Raw genomic sequence first — 16,951 nt, 5'->3', positions numbered from 1 at the left:
TGATTTAAAACAAGGTTGTGCTCTTTGTGGTAGCCTTAAAGGAATGTTGCTTTAACCCTGGAATTTTTTGAAACATATATTTAAAAAAAAAATGCAGATTATATTGATCAAGTAGCTAAAGGGTAGCTATCTCTGGGAGATTTCAAATAACATTGCATAACTGAGCCTTACTAGCTGCACTCTAACAATAACAATAATTGTAGTATTTGTGTGAATTAAGTGTGGATGTTTTGAAATAAACACTGCAATCATAAACAGTGGTAAGTGCCACTTTCTGTTCTGTCAGGTTAGCTACTCCTGTTTTAGAAAGTGAGTCTAGGCCCCTATCTTGCCCCACCTGCCTACAGAAGGTAAGAAGTTTTTCTCTAGTGACAATAGTATTTATAACCGTTGCCTGGAACTTTTTGATCTTTATAAAATATTTACATAGGTAATACGTATAATTTTGTCATACTGCTATACTAAACAGACATGTGTTGGAAATTACTTGAAAAACTATCACATTTTGTAACACTTGAGGTTTACATGATGCCAATTCCCTTTAAAAACTAGTTCAGACTCAAAACCTTACAAGTAGTATTTAGAAATAATGTAGCATTAAAATTAAGGCTATATTTGGAAAATAACTGAGCATAGTTAGATTAAGGTTTTTAAATTTGATAAAGTTTGATATGCCCTTTGGGGGGAAATATCCACTGACAGTGTGTTGGACAACACCAAGTTTAATCAATTAAATAATAAATAAGAGTCTTTGGCTCTTCTAGGGTACTGTTTTTCAAGGAAATCTTATGGAAGGAAATGAAGTCCTAATAAGCAGCCAAATAGATTTAAACCAAAATACCTAATCATGTTCCCAGCTGTATGAGAGCTTAGTCTTCATTAACAAAAAAGTAAGGTAACCTGCTTCATGCCTAGTAGAATGTCATATGCTCTAATCATGCAAATTCTAATAAATATGTTACATGTTGACCTATAGAAAATATTTTTTAGGGATCAAGATAATGCCATCATTCGGCCTTTACCCAGAGTGAAAAGACTACTGTCAGATAGCACTTGCCTTCCTCATATTATTCAGGTGAGTTCCTTTTATGTTAGGCTAGGAGTAATATTTTAAGAACCATTTTTTCAATTTCATAACCCGTTCTAGTCTTTGTTTTTGTTACAGACCATTCCATTTTCAAAAAGCCTAATGCCTAAATTACTTATTTCACTTAAGAATTCTTGAGTTGATACTCAGAATATACTGTGGAAGATCATTATTTCCAAAAGCCTAAAAATTGGAAGTTTCCAGAATCCAGAATTATTTTAAAAGAGTCTTATTTATTATCCATTCTTAAAACTACTATTACAACTGAAAGGTGATTTACTCTAGTTTGTTGTGCTGGTTGATATTGTTAGGACTACTGGGAAGTATACCAGCAGGCCACAGATACTGACATGATGATTTGTATCTTAATAATTATAAATCATAACAGTCTTATGCCTCAGATTTTGACTCTTCTTAGTTACATGTTTTCTTTAGTTATATGTTTTCAGAGAGAACAACTGATTCAAACCATTGATTTGGAATTATATAGGATATATTAAAGTATCTTTTCTTTTTCTGTTTTCTTTTACATTCTACTGTTCGGAATTAAGCTATCTAAATACCAGGTTAGCATTAAACTCAAATAAGTCAGGTTCTAGATGAGATTTCAAGGAAATATTTCCCTCTGCTTACTGATTATTCTGTTGGCAGATCTAATTTGTTATTTTTTTTTACTTTACATATGGTTTGGATTTTAAGATCTATGCCAAACACTTGTGCCACTTATGCTTTTTTTATTGGTGTGGAAAGAGAAGAGCTACACAGTTTATGTATTTTGACATTCATATATTTACACCTTATACCTATATAAGTCACGGATAATGAAAAAGACTTTTGAATATAGTAATGCCTTACCAATTTGTTGTATTTTTGTCAACTTTTGTTATTTATACACTACCATTTTAAAATTTGAACTGAGAAATGAAATGACCCATAATTACTGTTCTTCTAAGTTACTCTCTTCATCACCACCCCTAGAGGACCACGTGGACCATGTGAGCTTATGCAAAAGGAGGATTTGTTTTCTGTGATGAACCCTCTCAACGTGGAGATAACAGGCTCAAAAAATCAACCTCTCCTAAAAAATTTTCCAAACTGAAAAGGAAAAGAGTAAAGCAAATGGCATTAAATTTAAGCCAGGAAGGGATGATTGAAAAACTTGTGGTCAGTATAACGTGAAGCTTGGCAGAGGGCAACTCTATTTTAATTAAAACTTTTTAGTAATATCTGACCAATTAAAATAATTGAAAAGAATTTTATTGACAAATCTAGCTTCTTTTAACAAGATATGCTTTCTGTATTTTTAATGCTGAGTTCAAAAATATATTTTAGAGGTTTTGTTGTTTTTCCCTTAATTTATTTATATTCTGAGAGGCTTAATCTTGCTAAAAGCAGTTAGGTAGTTAACAGTAGTTTTCAGGAACATTATTTCCATTGGTTGAAAGGCTTTCTGTACTTCTTTTGACTTTAAGTAAAATTGTCTAGTTTTACCACATGATATAGGTTCAATTTTTTTTTTAACTTTTTCCCTCCTTTTTAAAAATAGAATTAGGGGATACAAATTAAATTTTATTACCTGTATATATTGTATAGTGGTGAAGTCTGGGCTTTTATACTCATTGCCTAAATAGTATATGTTACACCCCTTAGGTAATGTTTCATCCCTCCCACTTTCCTCCCTCTGAGAGTCTCTAGTGTTCATTATACCATTCAGTGTGTCCTTGAATATCCATAGATTTAACTCCTATATTTAAGTTAGAGAATGTGGTGTATTTGTTTGAGTTATTCACTTAGAATAACAGCCTCCAGTTTTGTCCAAGTTGCAGCAAAAGATATTGTTGTGTTCCTTTTTATGGCTGAGTAAAAGTGTGTGTGTATATAAGATATATATATGTATATATAATATACACACACATATACATACCACTTTTTCTATTCACTCATCAGTTAGGGACACTTAGGTTAATCCATATCTTCGTAATTGTGAATTGTGTTCCAGTAAACATTCTTTTCTTTTTTCCCAGTAGTGGGATTTCAGTATTAAATGGTAAATCTACTTTTAGGTCTTTGGGAAATTTCCGTACTGATCTCAATAGAAGTTGAACTAATTTGCATTCCCACAAACAGTAATCTTTGTATCACATTCCTCAGCAACATCTATTGGTTTTGATTTTTTAATAATGGTTATTCTAATTGGAATAAAATAGTATCTTGCTGCTGTGTTTTTTTATTTCCCTGATGGTTAGTGATACTGAGCATTTTTCCCTATTTATTGGCCATTGGTATCTTTTAAAAAATGCCTGTTTTCATTTTCCTACTTTTTAATGGGGTTTGTTTTTTTCTTGCTGAATTGTTTGATTCCTTGTAGATTCAGATACATAGTTTGTGAATATTTTCTTATGTTCTGTAAGTTATCTGCTCTTTCAATTATTCTTTTGCTGTGCAGAAACTTTTTAGTTTAATTAGGTCCCATTTATCGGTTTTTGTTGATTTTGCTTTTGGGGGCTTAGTCAAATAAATTCTTTGCCTAGGCCAGTCTCCAGAGAGTTTTTTCCTAGGTTTCCTTCGAGAATTTTTATGGATTCAGGTCTTATATTAAAGTCTTTAGCCCATCTTGAGTTAATTTTTTAATAGATGATGAGAGATGGGGATCCAGTTTCATTCTTTTGCATGTGGCTATGCAATTTTCCCAGCACCATTTATTGAGTAGGGTTTCCTTTCTCCAGTGTGTGTTGTCTGCTTTGTTGAAGCCGAGTCAGTTGTAGGTTATCATTTTATTTCCGAGGTTTCTACTCTGTTCCATTGGTCTATGTGTCTTCTATGCTAGCACCCTGCTATTGTGGCTACTCTAGCCAATATACTATATAATAATTTGAAATCAAGAAATGTGATGTCTTCAGTTTTGTTATTTTTTGCTTAGGATTACAATGGCTATTGGGGTTACTTTTGGTTCCCTATGAATTTTAGAATAATTTTTTTTCTATTTCTGTGAAAAATGACATTGCTAGGGATTGCATTTAGTCTGACAATTGCTTTTGACATTTTAATGGTAGATTCTTCTAATCCATGAGCATTGGATGTTTTTCTATTTGTATTGTCTGTGATTCTTTCATTAGTGATTTGTACTTCTTGCAGAGATCTTTCACTTCCTTGGTTAAATATATTCATAGATATGTGTGTTTGTGTGTGTATAATTATTTTGTCTGCTATCCCTGTAAGGTCAATTCTTGAACCATAGCTGCAGTTAACACTAGTGAACATACTGGGTGACTATAATTTTCCTTCTTAAAATAGGTCATAGCATGAAACACTTAAACTGAATACCTTGTTGAACAGATAAGACACCAAAACAGAAATTTAAGTCATTTACTTAAAAGACATGTAGCTATTCAGTCTCATGAGAGTCTAGAACTTTGTCTTATTAATCTGAGCTAGTTCTTACTCTCTTTATAGTAATTTTTTTTCTGATAGCATTTGATCCCAAATTGGAGATTCTTTAGAACCAAGTGTAATATTTATAAAAAATTGAAATGCCTTGGTGGCATCCGTCGCTCAGTGGGTAAGGAACCAGCCACATACAAAGGCTGGAGAGTTTGAACCTGGACCCGACCAGCTAAAACGACAATGAGAACTGCAACAACAACAACCAACAATAGCCAGGTGTTGTGGCAGGTGCCTGTGGACTCAGCTACTTGGGAGGCTGAGGCAAGAAAATCACTTAAGCCCAAGAGTTTAAGGTTGCTGTGAGCTGTGACATCATAGCACTCTACCACAGTAGTCTCAAAAAAAAAAAAAAAAATTGAAATGCCATTTTTATTAAACATAGATAAAACTTACTTTGTTTATGATTCATAGCAATTTCATATGATTTATTAGTCCAGATTCATTACAGTGGTCCCAGACATTTCCTTTTTTTATTTTTTCCTTCAGAGAGAGAGGCTTATTTTGTTGCCCTCGGTAGAGTTCTGTGGCGTCACAGCTCACAGCAATCTCCAGCTCTTGGGCTTAGGCCATTATCTTGCCTCAGCCTCCTGAGTAGCTGGGACTACAGGCGCCCGCCACAACGCCTGGCTGTTTTTTGTTGTAGTTTGGCCGGGGCTGGGTGCAAACCCGCCACCCTCCGTATATGGGCCCGGCACCCTACTCACTGAGCCACAGGTGCCGCCCCCAGACATTTTCTTGAGTATATCTAACTCAGATTTCTGAAGGCTGCTTTTTTTTGGTAATTTCTAGTAATAGAAGTACTACCTGGTAATAGAAGTAATAGAAGTAACAGAAGTACCCTCTGACCTTTATTTGCACGTCTAAATCTAGTGCTGTTTCTCTGATACTTGTCTTTTGCTCTTGCTCCTTAATTAAAATTCTCCAGTAGCCAGGAGTGTTTGTTTTTTTTTTCCACTGGTGTAGGTGGGAAGAAGAGAATGCACAAAACACGAATGAAAGTTAACGAGCAAAGAAAAGGTCAATGCATAATTTTCCAACACCACAGATAAGCAAAAGAGGCCTCAAATAATCCCTCCGAGGGAATTCTTCATGTCAATCCACCTGAACTAAAGCTAACCCAAAGAAGTCTGATTATGAAGATTCTCACACAAAAACCAATTTTTACATATAACATCATGCCAAAACTAGCTTGAGGCATGTTTTTGCTTTTTCTGGATAGTTTTTGGCCAATTCTCAATTGATATTTGACTATCTCTCCATTACATGCTGTAGATTGTATCATTTTCTGGTCTGTATGGGTCTAGTAGACCAGTTTACTGAATGCCACAGCCTACATAAGAAGCTGAGGACAATTAATGACAATTAAGGTTATAGGGGGAGGAAAAGCAGAAAGAGGGACGGAGGGAGGGGGGTGGGCCCTTGGTGTGTGTCACATTTTATGGGGGCAAGACACGATTGCAAGAGGGACTTTACCTAACAATTGCAATCAGTGTAACCTGGCTTATTGTACCCTCAATGAATCCCCAACAATAAAAAAAAAATTAATTAAAAAAAAAAAAGCTATAATCTCAGCACATAAACAATATACGAGGTCTGACAATTAAGTTCACCAGCTCATCCTAGAAAAAGTGCTACATACTTCATTGCTGAATATCACTATGCTCACCTTCAAAGTACTGCCTTCGGGAAGGTATATAATGCTAGTGCCTAGTGTACCCTTGAAAGCAATTTTGGAACTCTTTTTCTGGAAAGGCCATCAAAGCTCTTATTGTATTACCCTTCATGTCATCAAAATGTCTTCATTTCAATATTTCCTATATCTCTGAGTAAAGAAAAAAGTTACTTGGGGCCAGATCAGGTGAGGAGGGGGAGGGTGTTTCATATAGTTATTTGTTTACTGGCTAAAAATTCCCTCACAGACGGTGCCATGTGAGCTGATAAATTGTCATGATGCAAATGCCATCGTTTTTTGGCAAAAAATTCAGGTCGTTTTCGTCTTTTTTTTTGAGACAAGAGTCTTACTTTGTCGCCCTTGGTAGAGTGCTGTAGCATCATAGCTCACAGTAACCTCAAACTCTTGGGCTCAAGCAGTTTGCCTCAGCGTTGAGCAAGCTCTCTTTCCTCAGCTTCCCAGGTAGCTGGGACTACAGGTACCTGTCACAGTGCCTGGCTATTTTTTTTTTTTTTAAGAGATGAGGTTTCACACTGACTCAAGCTGTTCTCAAACCTGTGAGCTCAGATCATCTAACTTTTTCACATAGCCGTTTTAGCACTTCCAAATAGTAAACTGGGTAAATGTTTGTCCGATTGCAACAACACTCCCTCTGATGTTAAAAAAAAGGTTAATATCGTTCTGACGCTTGATTTGGACTGACAGAACTTTTTTGGTGATAGAGAATTGGCTGACTTCCATTGTGCACTTTGACGCTTTATTTCAGGGTCATATTGGTACACCCAGGTTTTGTCACCAGTGATAACACAGCCCAAAACATCGTCTTTTCTCTCCAAAAGGTCTTGGCAAACTTTGACTCTCCTTTGCATTTGTTCATCAATGAGCTCCTTTGGGATCATTTTTGCACACACCTTTCTCATGCCAAGATTTTCAGTTAAGATTTTCCTGTTTCTCTGTTTGCTATGTTAGTCTGCTGTGCTTCCCATAGTCCATCAACGATTTTGATACACAATTTGACCAATTTTTGTAGTGTTTTTGTCAGTTCTGCTTATTACCAGTCACCCTGAACTCTCTGCATCAGAGATGCTTTCTCTCCCCCCCAGAAAAACATTTAATCCATTTGTACACTGCTGTTTTCTTCATGGCATTATCCCAATAGACTGGGACTAATGTGTCCCTGATTTTACTTCCACTTTTGCCAAGTTTCACAAGAAATTTTAGGAATATTAATAGCTGGGGCGGCGCCTGTGGCTCGGTCAGTAGGGCGCCGGCCCCATATACCGAGGGTGGCGGGTCAAGCCCGGCCCTGGCCAAACTGCAACCAAAAAATAGCTGGGTGTTGTGGCAGGCGCCTGTAGTCCCAGCTACTCGAGAGGCTGAGGCAAGAGAATTGCTTAAGCCCAGGAGTTGGAGGTTGCTGTGAGCTGTGTGAGGCCATGGCACTCTACCGAGGGCCATAAAGTGAGACTCTGTCTCTACAAAAAAAAAAAACCAAAACAATACCAGGAAGGAATATTAATAGCTCTAATTCAAGCTCTGTCAATCTCACAATGACACACACAAGCATGCAACAATAATGGATGCCACTCAGCAAGACCCCACCACATATTGACTTGAACACAGCTGTCAGAGACTACCCAGCTGGTTGTATAATGCTGCCTATCTAAAGGCATGGTGGCAAGTTTGCAAACTTAATCGTCAGACCTCACAAACCTAAAATGAATGATAACATAGTTATCATTGATAAGTTATTGATAACTCAATAACTAAAACATTTTCCTTTTTCAGCTGTTGTTGACCTTTGACCCTATCCTTGTTGAGAAGGTTGCTATTTTGTTACACCATATCATGCAAGATAACCCGCAGTTACCCCGTCTTTATCTGAGTGGAGTATTTTTCTTTATCATGATGTACACAGGTTCCAATGTGCTTCCTGTTGCTCGGTAAGAACTTTAAGGGTACCTATTTTAAATCATTATTTGAATTGTACATAAACAGATTTGTTTAACTGAAATTTTTGTGCTTACATGTGGGGCTGGGTTTTTCGCTGGGGCTGGGTTTGAACCCGCCACCTCCGATATATGGGGCCGGCACCCTACTCCTTTGAGCCACAGACGCCACCCTACATGTTTGTTTTTGTTCAATTTTCACTGTAATAGCATTTAACAACATGTCTGAAGATCTGGAGAAAAAAAGAGCAGGGGAGAAACTATTCAGAATTGAAACAATTTACCATAGCTAACAAGAATTCTATTATCTATTAAATACATTAATACATGTATTTAACTTATACAAGCAGTATAGCATTTTATTTTTTTCTTAAAATTGAATAATTTTTTTATGTTGTTAAATAGCCTTTATATCACTGTACTTTAAAATTCTAGTTTAAGTTCTTGCCTTAATCAGAAATTAGATCATTTTGGAATACAGATTTATAAGTTGCTTTTTGTGTCTTTCATTTATCTATAAAATATCTGGAGAAAAACTAAGGTTACTAAGCCTAAATTAGTTCCTGTATCTGACAAGATGTTTATTTTTCTTTCTAGGTTTTTGAAATACACACATACCAAACAGGCTTTCAAGTCAGAGGAGGTAAGTCAGCTCAATCCTCTGCATACTTAACCCTGGGTAGGCTGCATTGGCACTGTAAAGTTTGCTGAGCTATGTGTGGTTACTAGATTATAGGTACTTGAGGGGCAGGTATTGTTTTACTCATTCTTTTTCTTTTTTTTTTTCTTTTTGTGGTATCTTGCGCATAGAAGGTCTCAGATAATATTTTGAATGCCAATAAATGTTACCAACCCATTAGACTTAATATTAAAATTGTAGGTATGAATTATAACTTCGCATAGTCAACCAACAATTTTGACATAATTTGACCAATTTTTGCAGTGTTTTTGTCAGTTCTGCTTATTACCAGTCACCCTGAACTCTCTTCATCAGAGATGCTTTCTCTCCCCTCAGAAAAATGTTTAATCCATTAGTATATTTGTACACTGCTGTTTTCTTTGTGGCATTACCCCAATAAATGTGGACTAACATGTTGCTGATTTCACTTTCAATTTTGTCAAGTTTAACAAGAAATTTTATATTCACAACTAACACATGTGAATATAAGTTGTTCTCTTTGTATAAAATTTAAATTGGTGATTTTTGTAAGTAATTCATTATGTACTTGAGCCTCATAGCTATGATTCAGGAATTCTTAAGCCTTTTTTTGTTTTTGTTCAGATCCTGAGATGGCAGAAGTGCTGGGTTTCTTTTTAGAAATTACACAATTTTTTATATATTCTGCTGACAAGTGTTTCTGTCATTTTACTGAGGAGAAAAACTTATGAGGAGTCCAAAAAAGAATGAGATTTACCTTTGACAACCTGAGACTTTATACCTACATTTTGCAAAGATACAGGTTTTTCTTTTTTTTTTTAATATTGGCATTTATTTTATTTTTTTTCTTTTTATTAAATCATAGCTGTGTACATTGATATGATCATGCGGCATTGTTCACTAGCTTCACAGAGCGTTTGACACACTTTCATCACACTGGTTAACATAGCCTTCCTGGCCTTCTCTCAGTTACTGTGCCAAGACACTTACATTCCACATTTACCAAGTTTCACATACACCCTTGTAAGATGCACTGCTGGTATAATCCCACCATATTCTTCTTAGTAAAGTATCTCAAGAATGGAAGAAAAAGTACCCAATGTACTCAGCCCTACTATGAAACTAATTTAGGGCTTTCACATGAAAGTTACAACCTAAGAATGAGGGGGGAAGTGGCTAGAGGGAAGGGGATTGGTGGGAAGATCAGGTTTTTCATGGCACATTGATTTCAGGGGAATTTTATCAAGAGCATAATAATATACCAGAACCCAAGGTACCATTGACAAAACTAACCAAAGAATATTACAACGTTTTGTCAGTAGACACTAGACTAAACTACATGTTTTATACAGCAGCCAGTATATCCTTGTCTAATAATTCGTTTGTCTAATAATATAGTAGAACCTCCATTGTTGACCGCTTCCCTACATTGACCACCTCCTTAAGATGACCTAATTTTCATAGAGTGGACATGTATCACACATGTGTATCAGCACAATAGGCTGAGTTCCTTATTTTGACCACCTCTATATAGGATCAGTTTGTTACAGTCCTTTGCATGGTCAACTTACAGAGGTCCTACTATATTCAAGTGATGCCAATGACGGCATAATTTCCGTACCTTTACACAAATAGAAAAAGAGTATTTAAAAAGTAAAATTAAAAAAATCCCTAAGGATAGTACCAGTATAGGCATTTGCTTATATTTCTGGGCAATTATACATGTATTTTTTGCAAATTTTATATTAGAAATGACATGTCATTTTCCCTGAGAATGTTTTAAACAATTACAGCAAAACACTGTTTTTGTCAGAATTCTATATACAAGAATTACTAAATAACTAAATAATAGTATTCTAAAGAATAAAACTACCAGGTGGCATCTGTGGCTCAAAGGGGTAGGGCACCGGCCCCATATGCCAGAGGTGGCAGGTTCAAACCCAGCCCGGGCCAAAAACTGTAAAAAAAAAAAAAAAAACAATATAACTACCAGTTCTTCACCCAAAAGTTTAATAGATGATTCCTCTTCTAATTTTTCTTGCACCAAATGTTAAAACCATGTTTATGTTTTCTCCATGTCTTTATCCTATTTTAGACAAGTAAAACATCTTAAATTTGCCTGGAAGGAAGTAAGAAAAGCATGCATTTATTTATTTATTTATTTATTTATTAAAATATTAGTCTTTAGTATTTTATTTCTTTCAGGTAATGAAGTAAGTTTTAAAATTTACTATATTAATGTACAAGGTTTGACAGGTTCACATCCTAGAAAAAGTGCTGGTGGGGGCTGGAGGGGCAAAGGCGTGAGAACGCATGCGCGAGCGGTGGGACTTTCTCCGTAGCCGTCAGAGGGAGCCAGAGCGCTTCTCCCAAGACAGAATCATGAATGCAGGACCAGATGATACCATGAAGAGAAGTTTATAGGCCCTCTATTGCCAACTGTTAAGTTTAAAGAGTGATCTCGAGAGAGAGAGAGAACAAGATTGGCTGCCGAGTAACAGCTTCCTTGCATCTGGGCACCTGAGTCTGGGGAGATAAGACTCCAGGCATCTCTAGCTGATGGGATCTGTCTATAATCATCCCTTTGAGGATACAGGGAGTCAGCGAGAGACTTCTGGACCCCAAGAGGAGGACAAAAACAGTGGAAAACTGGCAAGTGGTTGCGTGTGTTCAATTGGCCTAATCCCGCCAACAGCTGTAAAGTACAGTAGCAGTAAGACAGCAAACCAGAAAGGCCTAACCTGTGAACTGTTTTGGTGTTTTTGGACTTGGCACTCAGTTGAACTGCCTTTAAGAGAGCTTGAGCAGGAGTGCAGAGAACTTTGGGCATTGTCTAGGGCCCCAGACTGAGCAGCTGAGCAGGACGGAGCTAATACTGTTTGGCTGTGGGCCACAGGGAGCCATTGGGAGAGAACTGCCCCAGCAAGGTCTGCCCTCAGGGTTGCAGAGCAAGGATCGGGCGGGAGCTAGTAACCTAGTGACTGAGCAGCCTAAAGGTGGGGACTGATCCGCCTTACAGCCCTAACCCTCAGGGGCAGAGTGAGACCAGTTTTGGCACACTGGGTAAGTGGATAGCCACTTCAGCAGTGACTCCAGCGACAAGCACTTTCCTGGGAAAGCTTCTGCTTAGCAAGTTTAGAAGCTTAAAGTGCCTTTTAAGAGGGATGAAGAGAGATTTAGGGTGTCTACCCTGTGGGGTTTGAGAAATCAGCGTAGCCCTCCAGTGGTATCAGCATTCTGATTAACATCTCATACCCCAGAAGACCACCTGTTGCCCAGACAATATTCAACAAGGTATATATACTGCTTTGTTTTTGGTTTTTTTCTTTTTGCTTGTTTTTTGTTTGTTTTGATGTTGCTATTGTTTTTTTTTAATTTCAACCTTTTCCATACAGATTTTTTTCTTTCTCAATTTTTCTAGTTTAAATACGATTTCCCATTGCTGCCTTTTTCAATAACTAGAACTTCATTTTTGCTAGTGTTTCTACCCCTCTTATTTGGTTTTTCATGCAATTTTATCCTGTAAAGTTTTCTATTTCCTTGTAGAGGTGAGGTACTGTGTCTGCTCAGGTTAGCAAAGAGCTGCTGACCTCAAGGGACCCACCCAACCGGGCACCCCCAGAGGTTGGGGTTTCTTTAAGTTTGTGTCAAAGTACCCTACTGTACACCTATATTGCTCTGTCTCCCTCTTTCTGTGCCTCTCTTCTTTTTGTCAATATTCCTTTTACCCACCCCCTCTCCTTTCTCTATTTTCTTTTCACACTTTCCTTCTTTCTTTAATCCCTTCTTGCTCTTCCACCTTCTCATCCTTCTGGTCCTGTACCAAAAGGACTCATCAAAACCTTAGTCCACAGGCATAGGAACGTAAAGAGCAAGAGGAAGGGCAAGGAAACAGATAAAAGAAATCACTCATGAGGAAGAATCAGCAGAGAACTCCAGGCAAAATGAAGAACCAGTCCAGAACAGCACCTCCAAGGGACCAAAAGGTGGCTACTGCAGAGGATTCCACCTATAAAGAAATGTTAGGAATGACAGAAAGGAAATTTAGAATACACATGATGAAAACAATGAAGGAAATGATGGAAACAATAAAGGAAACTGCTGATAAAGTGGAAAATAACCAAAAGGAAATCCAAAAACAGAATCAAATAAGACATGAACGATACGAAGAATATAGAAAGGATATAGCAGAGCTGAAGGACCTGAAGCAGTCAATTAGAGAATTTAAAGATGCAATGGAAAGTATCAGCAACAGGTTAGACCACGCAGAAGAAAGAATTTCAGAGGTAGAAGACAAAGTCCTTGAGATAACTCAGATAGTAAAAGAGGCAGAAAAGAGAGAGAGAAAGCAGAACGTTCACTGTCAGAATTATGGGACCTTATGAAGCGTTCCAACATATGAGTTTTAGGAATCCCAGAAGGGGAAGAAGCATGCCCCAGAAGAATGGAAGCCATACTAGAGAATATGACAAAAGAAAATTTCCCAAATATCACCAAAGATGCTGACACACTGCTTTCAGAGGGATATTGGATCCCAGGTCGCCTCAACTCTAACCGAGCTGCTCCAAGACACATTGTGATGAACTTGTCCAAAGTCAAGACAAAAGAAAAGATTCTGCAAGCTGCCAGGAATAAGCACCAGTTGACCTACAGGGTCAGAGTGACTGTAGACTTCTCTAATGAAACTTTCCAAGCAAGAAGACAATGGTCATCTACCTTTAATCTACTTAAACAGAACAATTTCCAGCCCAGAATTCTGTACCCTGCTAAGCTAAGTTTCAAAATTGATGGAGAAATCAAATCATTTACGGATAGACAAACATTGAGGAAATTCGCCACAACAAGACCAGCTCTACAGGAAATACTTCAACCTGTTGTGCACACTGACCACCACAATGGATCAGCAGCAAAGTAAGAACTCAGAAATTAAAGGACAGAACCTAACCTCCACACTGATGCAAAAGATAAAACTAAGCAATGGACTCTCACAAAATAAGATGAATAGAATACTACCACACTTATCAATTATCTCAATAAATGTTAATGGCTTGAATTTCCCACTGAAGAGACATAGATTGGCTGACTGGATTAAAAAACAGAAGCCATCCATTTGCTGTCTGCAAGAAACACACCTGCCTTCAAAAGACAAATTAAAGCTCTGAGTCAAGGGTTGGAAGACAATTTTTCAGGCAAATGGAATTCGGAAGAAAAGAGGAGTTGAAGTCTTATTTTCAGATACATGTGGATTTAAAGCAACTAAAGTCAAAAAAGGCTAAGATGGTCACTTTATATTGGTCAAGGGAAAAATACAACAAGAAGATGTTTTAATTCTAAATATTTATGTACCCAATTTAAATGCTCCCAGATTCTTGAAAAGACCTTACTCAGTCTGAGCAATATGATATCTGACAATACCATAATAACAGGACACTTTAACAACACTCCTTTTACAGAGCTGGACAGATCCTCTAAACAGAAATTAAACAAAGATATAAGACATTTAAATGAGACCCTAGAACAACTGTGCTTGATAGACGCATATAGAACACTCCATCCCAAAGATAAAGAAAGAATACACGTTCTTCTCATCACTCCATGGAACAGTCTCTAAAATTGATCATATCCTGGGACACAAAACAATTATCAACAGAATGAAAAGAATTGAAATTTTACCTTGTATCTTCTCAGACCATAAAGCAGTAAAGGTGGAACTCAACTCTGACAAAAACGTTCAACCCCACACAAAGACATGGAAATTAAACAATCTTCTGTTGAATAACAGATGGGTGCAGGAAGAAATAAAACAGGAAATCATTAACTTCCTTTAGCATAACAACAATCAAGAGAAGTACCAAAACCTGTGGGATACTGCAGAAGCAGTTTTGAGAGAAAAATTTATCGCTTTAGATGCCTACATTCCAAAAACAGAAAGAGAGTGCATTAGCAAACTCACAAGCCATCTTATGGACTTGGAAAAAGAAGAACAATCTAAGCCTAAACTCAGTAGAAGAAAAGAAACCTCCAAAATCAAATCCGAGATCAATGAAATTGAAAACAAAAGAATCATTCAGAAAATTAATGAAATAAGGATTTGGTTTTTTGAAAAAATAAACAAAATAGATAAACCACTGGCCAGAATAACTAGAAATAGAAAAGTAAAATCTCTAGTAACCTCAATCAGAAGTGATAAAGGGGAAATAACAACTGATCCCACAGAGATACAAGAGATCATCTCTGAATACTATCAGAAACTCTATGCCCAGAAATTTGACACTGTGAAGGAAATGGATCAATATTTGGAGTCACACCCTCTCCCTAGACTTAGCCAGGAAGACATAGAGCTTCTGAACAGACCAATTTCAAGCACTGAGATTAGAGAAACAATAAAAAATCTTCCAACCAAAAAATGCCCTGGTCCAGATGGCTTCACACCAGAATTCTGTCAAACCTTCAAGGAAGAGCTTTTTCCTGTACTGCAGAAATTATTCCAAAAAACTGAGGAAGAAGGAATCTTCTCCAACACATTCTATGAAGCAAACATCACCCTGATACCAAAACCAGGAAAAGACCCAAACAAAAAGGAGAATTATAGACCAATCTCATTCATGAATATAGATGCAAAAATTCTCAACAAAATCCTAGCCAACAGATTACAGCTTATCATCAAAAAAGTCATACATCATGATCAAGTAGGTTTCATCCCAGGGATGCAAGGCTGGTTTAACATACGCAAGTCCATAAACTTTTTCCACCGTATAAACAGAGGCAAAAATAAAGATCATATGATCCTCTCAATAGATGCAGAAAAAGCATTTGATAAAATCCAGCATCCTTTTCTAATTAGAACACTGAAGAGTATAGGAATAGGTGGCACATTTCTAAAACTGATCGAAGCTATCTATGACAAACCCACAGCCAATATTTTACTGAATGCAGTAAAACTGAAAGCTTTTCCTCTTACAACTGGAACCAGACAAGGTTGTCCTCTGTCACCTTTACTATTCAACACAGTGCTGGAAGTTCTAGCCAATACAATTAGGCAAGACAAGGAAATAAAGGGAATCCAAATGGGAGCAGAGGAGGTCAAACTCTCCCTCTTTGCTGATGACATGATCCTAATCTTAGAGAATCCCAGACTCAACCACAAGACTCCTAGAAGTCATCAAAAAATACAGTAATGTTTCAGGATAAAAATCAATGTCCAAAAGTCAGCCTTGGTATACACCAGTAACAGTGAAGATGAGAAGCTAATTAGGGACACAACTCCCTTCACCATAGTTTCAAAGAAAATGAAATACCTAGGAATATATCTAAGAAAGGAGGAGAAGGACCTCTATAAAGAAAATTATGAAATCCTCAGAAAAGAAATAGCAGAGGATATTAACAAATGGAAGAACACACCATGCTCATGGATGGGAAGAATCAACATTGTTAAAATGTCTATATATCCCAAAGCAATCTACCTATTCAATGTCATTCCTATCAAAATACCAACATTGTACTTTCAAGATTTGGAAAAAATGATTCTGCGTTTTGTATGGAACCAGAAAAAACCCCATATAGCTAAGGCAGTTCTTAGTAACAAAAATAAAGCTGGGGGCATCAGCAGACCAGATTTTAGTCTGTACTACAAAGCCATAGTGGTCAAGACAGCCTGGTACTGGCACAAAAACAGAGACATAGACACTTGGAATCGAATTGAACACCAAGAAACGAAGCTAACATTTTACAACCACCTAATCTTTGAAAAACCAAACAAGAACATACCTTGGGGAAAAGACTCCCTATTCAATACATGGTGTTGGGTAAACTGGATATCTACATGTAAAAGACTGAAACTGGACCCACACCTTTCCCCACTCACAAAAATTGATTCAAGATGGATAAAGGACTTAAATTTAAGGCATGAAACCATAAAAATCCTCCAGGAAAGCATAGGAAAGACACTGGAAGATATTGGCCTGGGGAAAGATTTCCTAAAGAAGACTGCCATGGCAATTGCAACAACAACAAAAATAAACAAATGGGACTTCATTAAACTGAAAAGCTAGTGTACAAAGAGACAACCTACATAATGGGAAGGGATATTTGCATATTTTGAATCAGACAAAAGCTTGATAACTAGGATCTATAGGAAACTC

The 16,951-nt window shown here is 37.0% G+C and overlaps 1 protein-coding gene across 3 annotated transcripts in view; it reads left to right on the top strand.

Annotated features, from left to right (window-relative positions):
• Positions 1 to 16,951, top strand: part of DNAJC13 (DnaJ heat shock protein family (Hsp40) member C13) — a 147,387-nt gene that overhangs the window by 76,897 nt on the left and 53,539 nt on the right. For all 3 annotated transcript variants that reach the window (XM_053599522.1, XM_053599523.1, XM_053599521.1), the window contains 3 exons: positions 991 to 1,075; positions 7,992 to 8,146; positions 8,750 to 8,795. In XM_053599522.1, the coding sequence (XP_053455497.1) occupies positions 991 to 1,075; positions 7,992 to 8,146; positions 8,750 to 8,795 (286 nt within the window). The remainder of the gene's footprint in view (positions 1 to 990; positions 1,076 to 7,991; positions 8,147 to 8,749; positions 8,796 to 16,951) is intronic.

This window comes from Nycticebus coucang, chromosome 8, assembly GCF_027406575.1.
Source record: "Nycticebus coucang isolate mNycCou1 chromosome 8, mNycCou1.pri, whole genome shotgun sequence".
Taxonomy (NCBI): Eukaryota; Metazoa; Chordata; class Mammalia; order Primates; family Lorisidae; genus Nycticebus; species Nycticebus coucang.
This window is presented reverse-complemented; position numbering and strand designations above follow the sequence as displayed.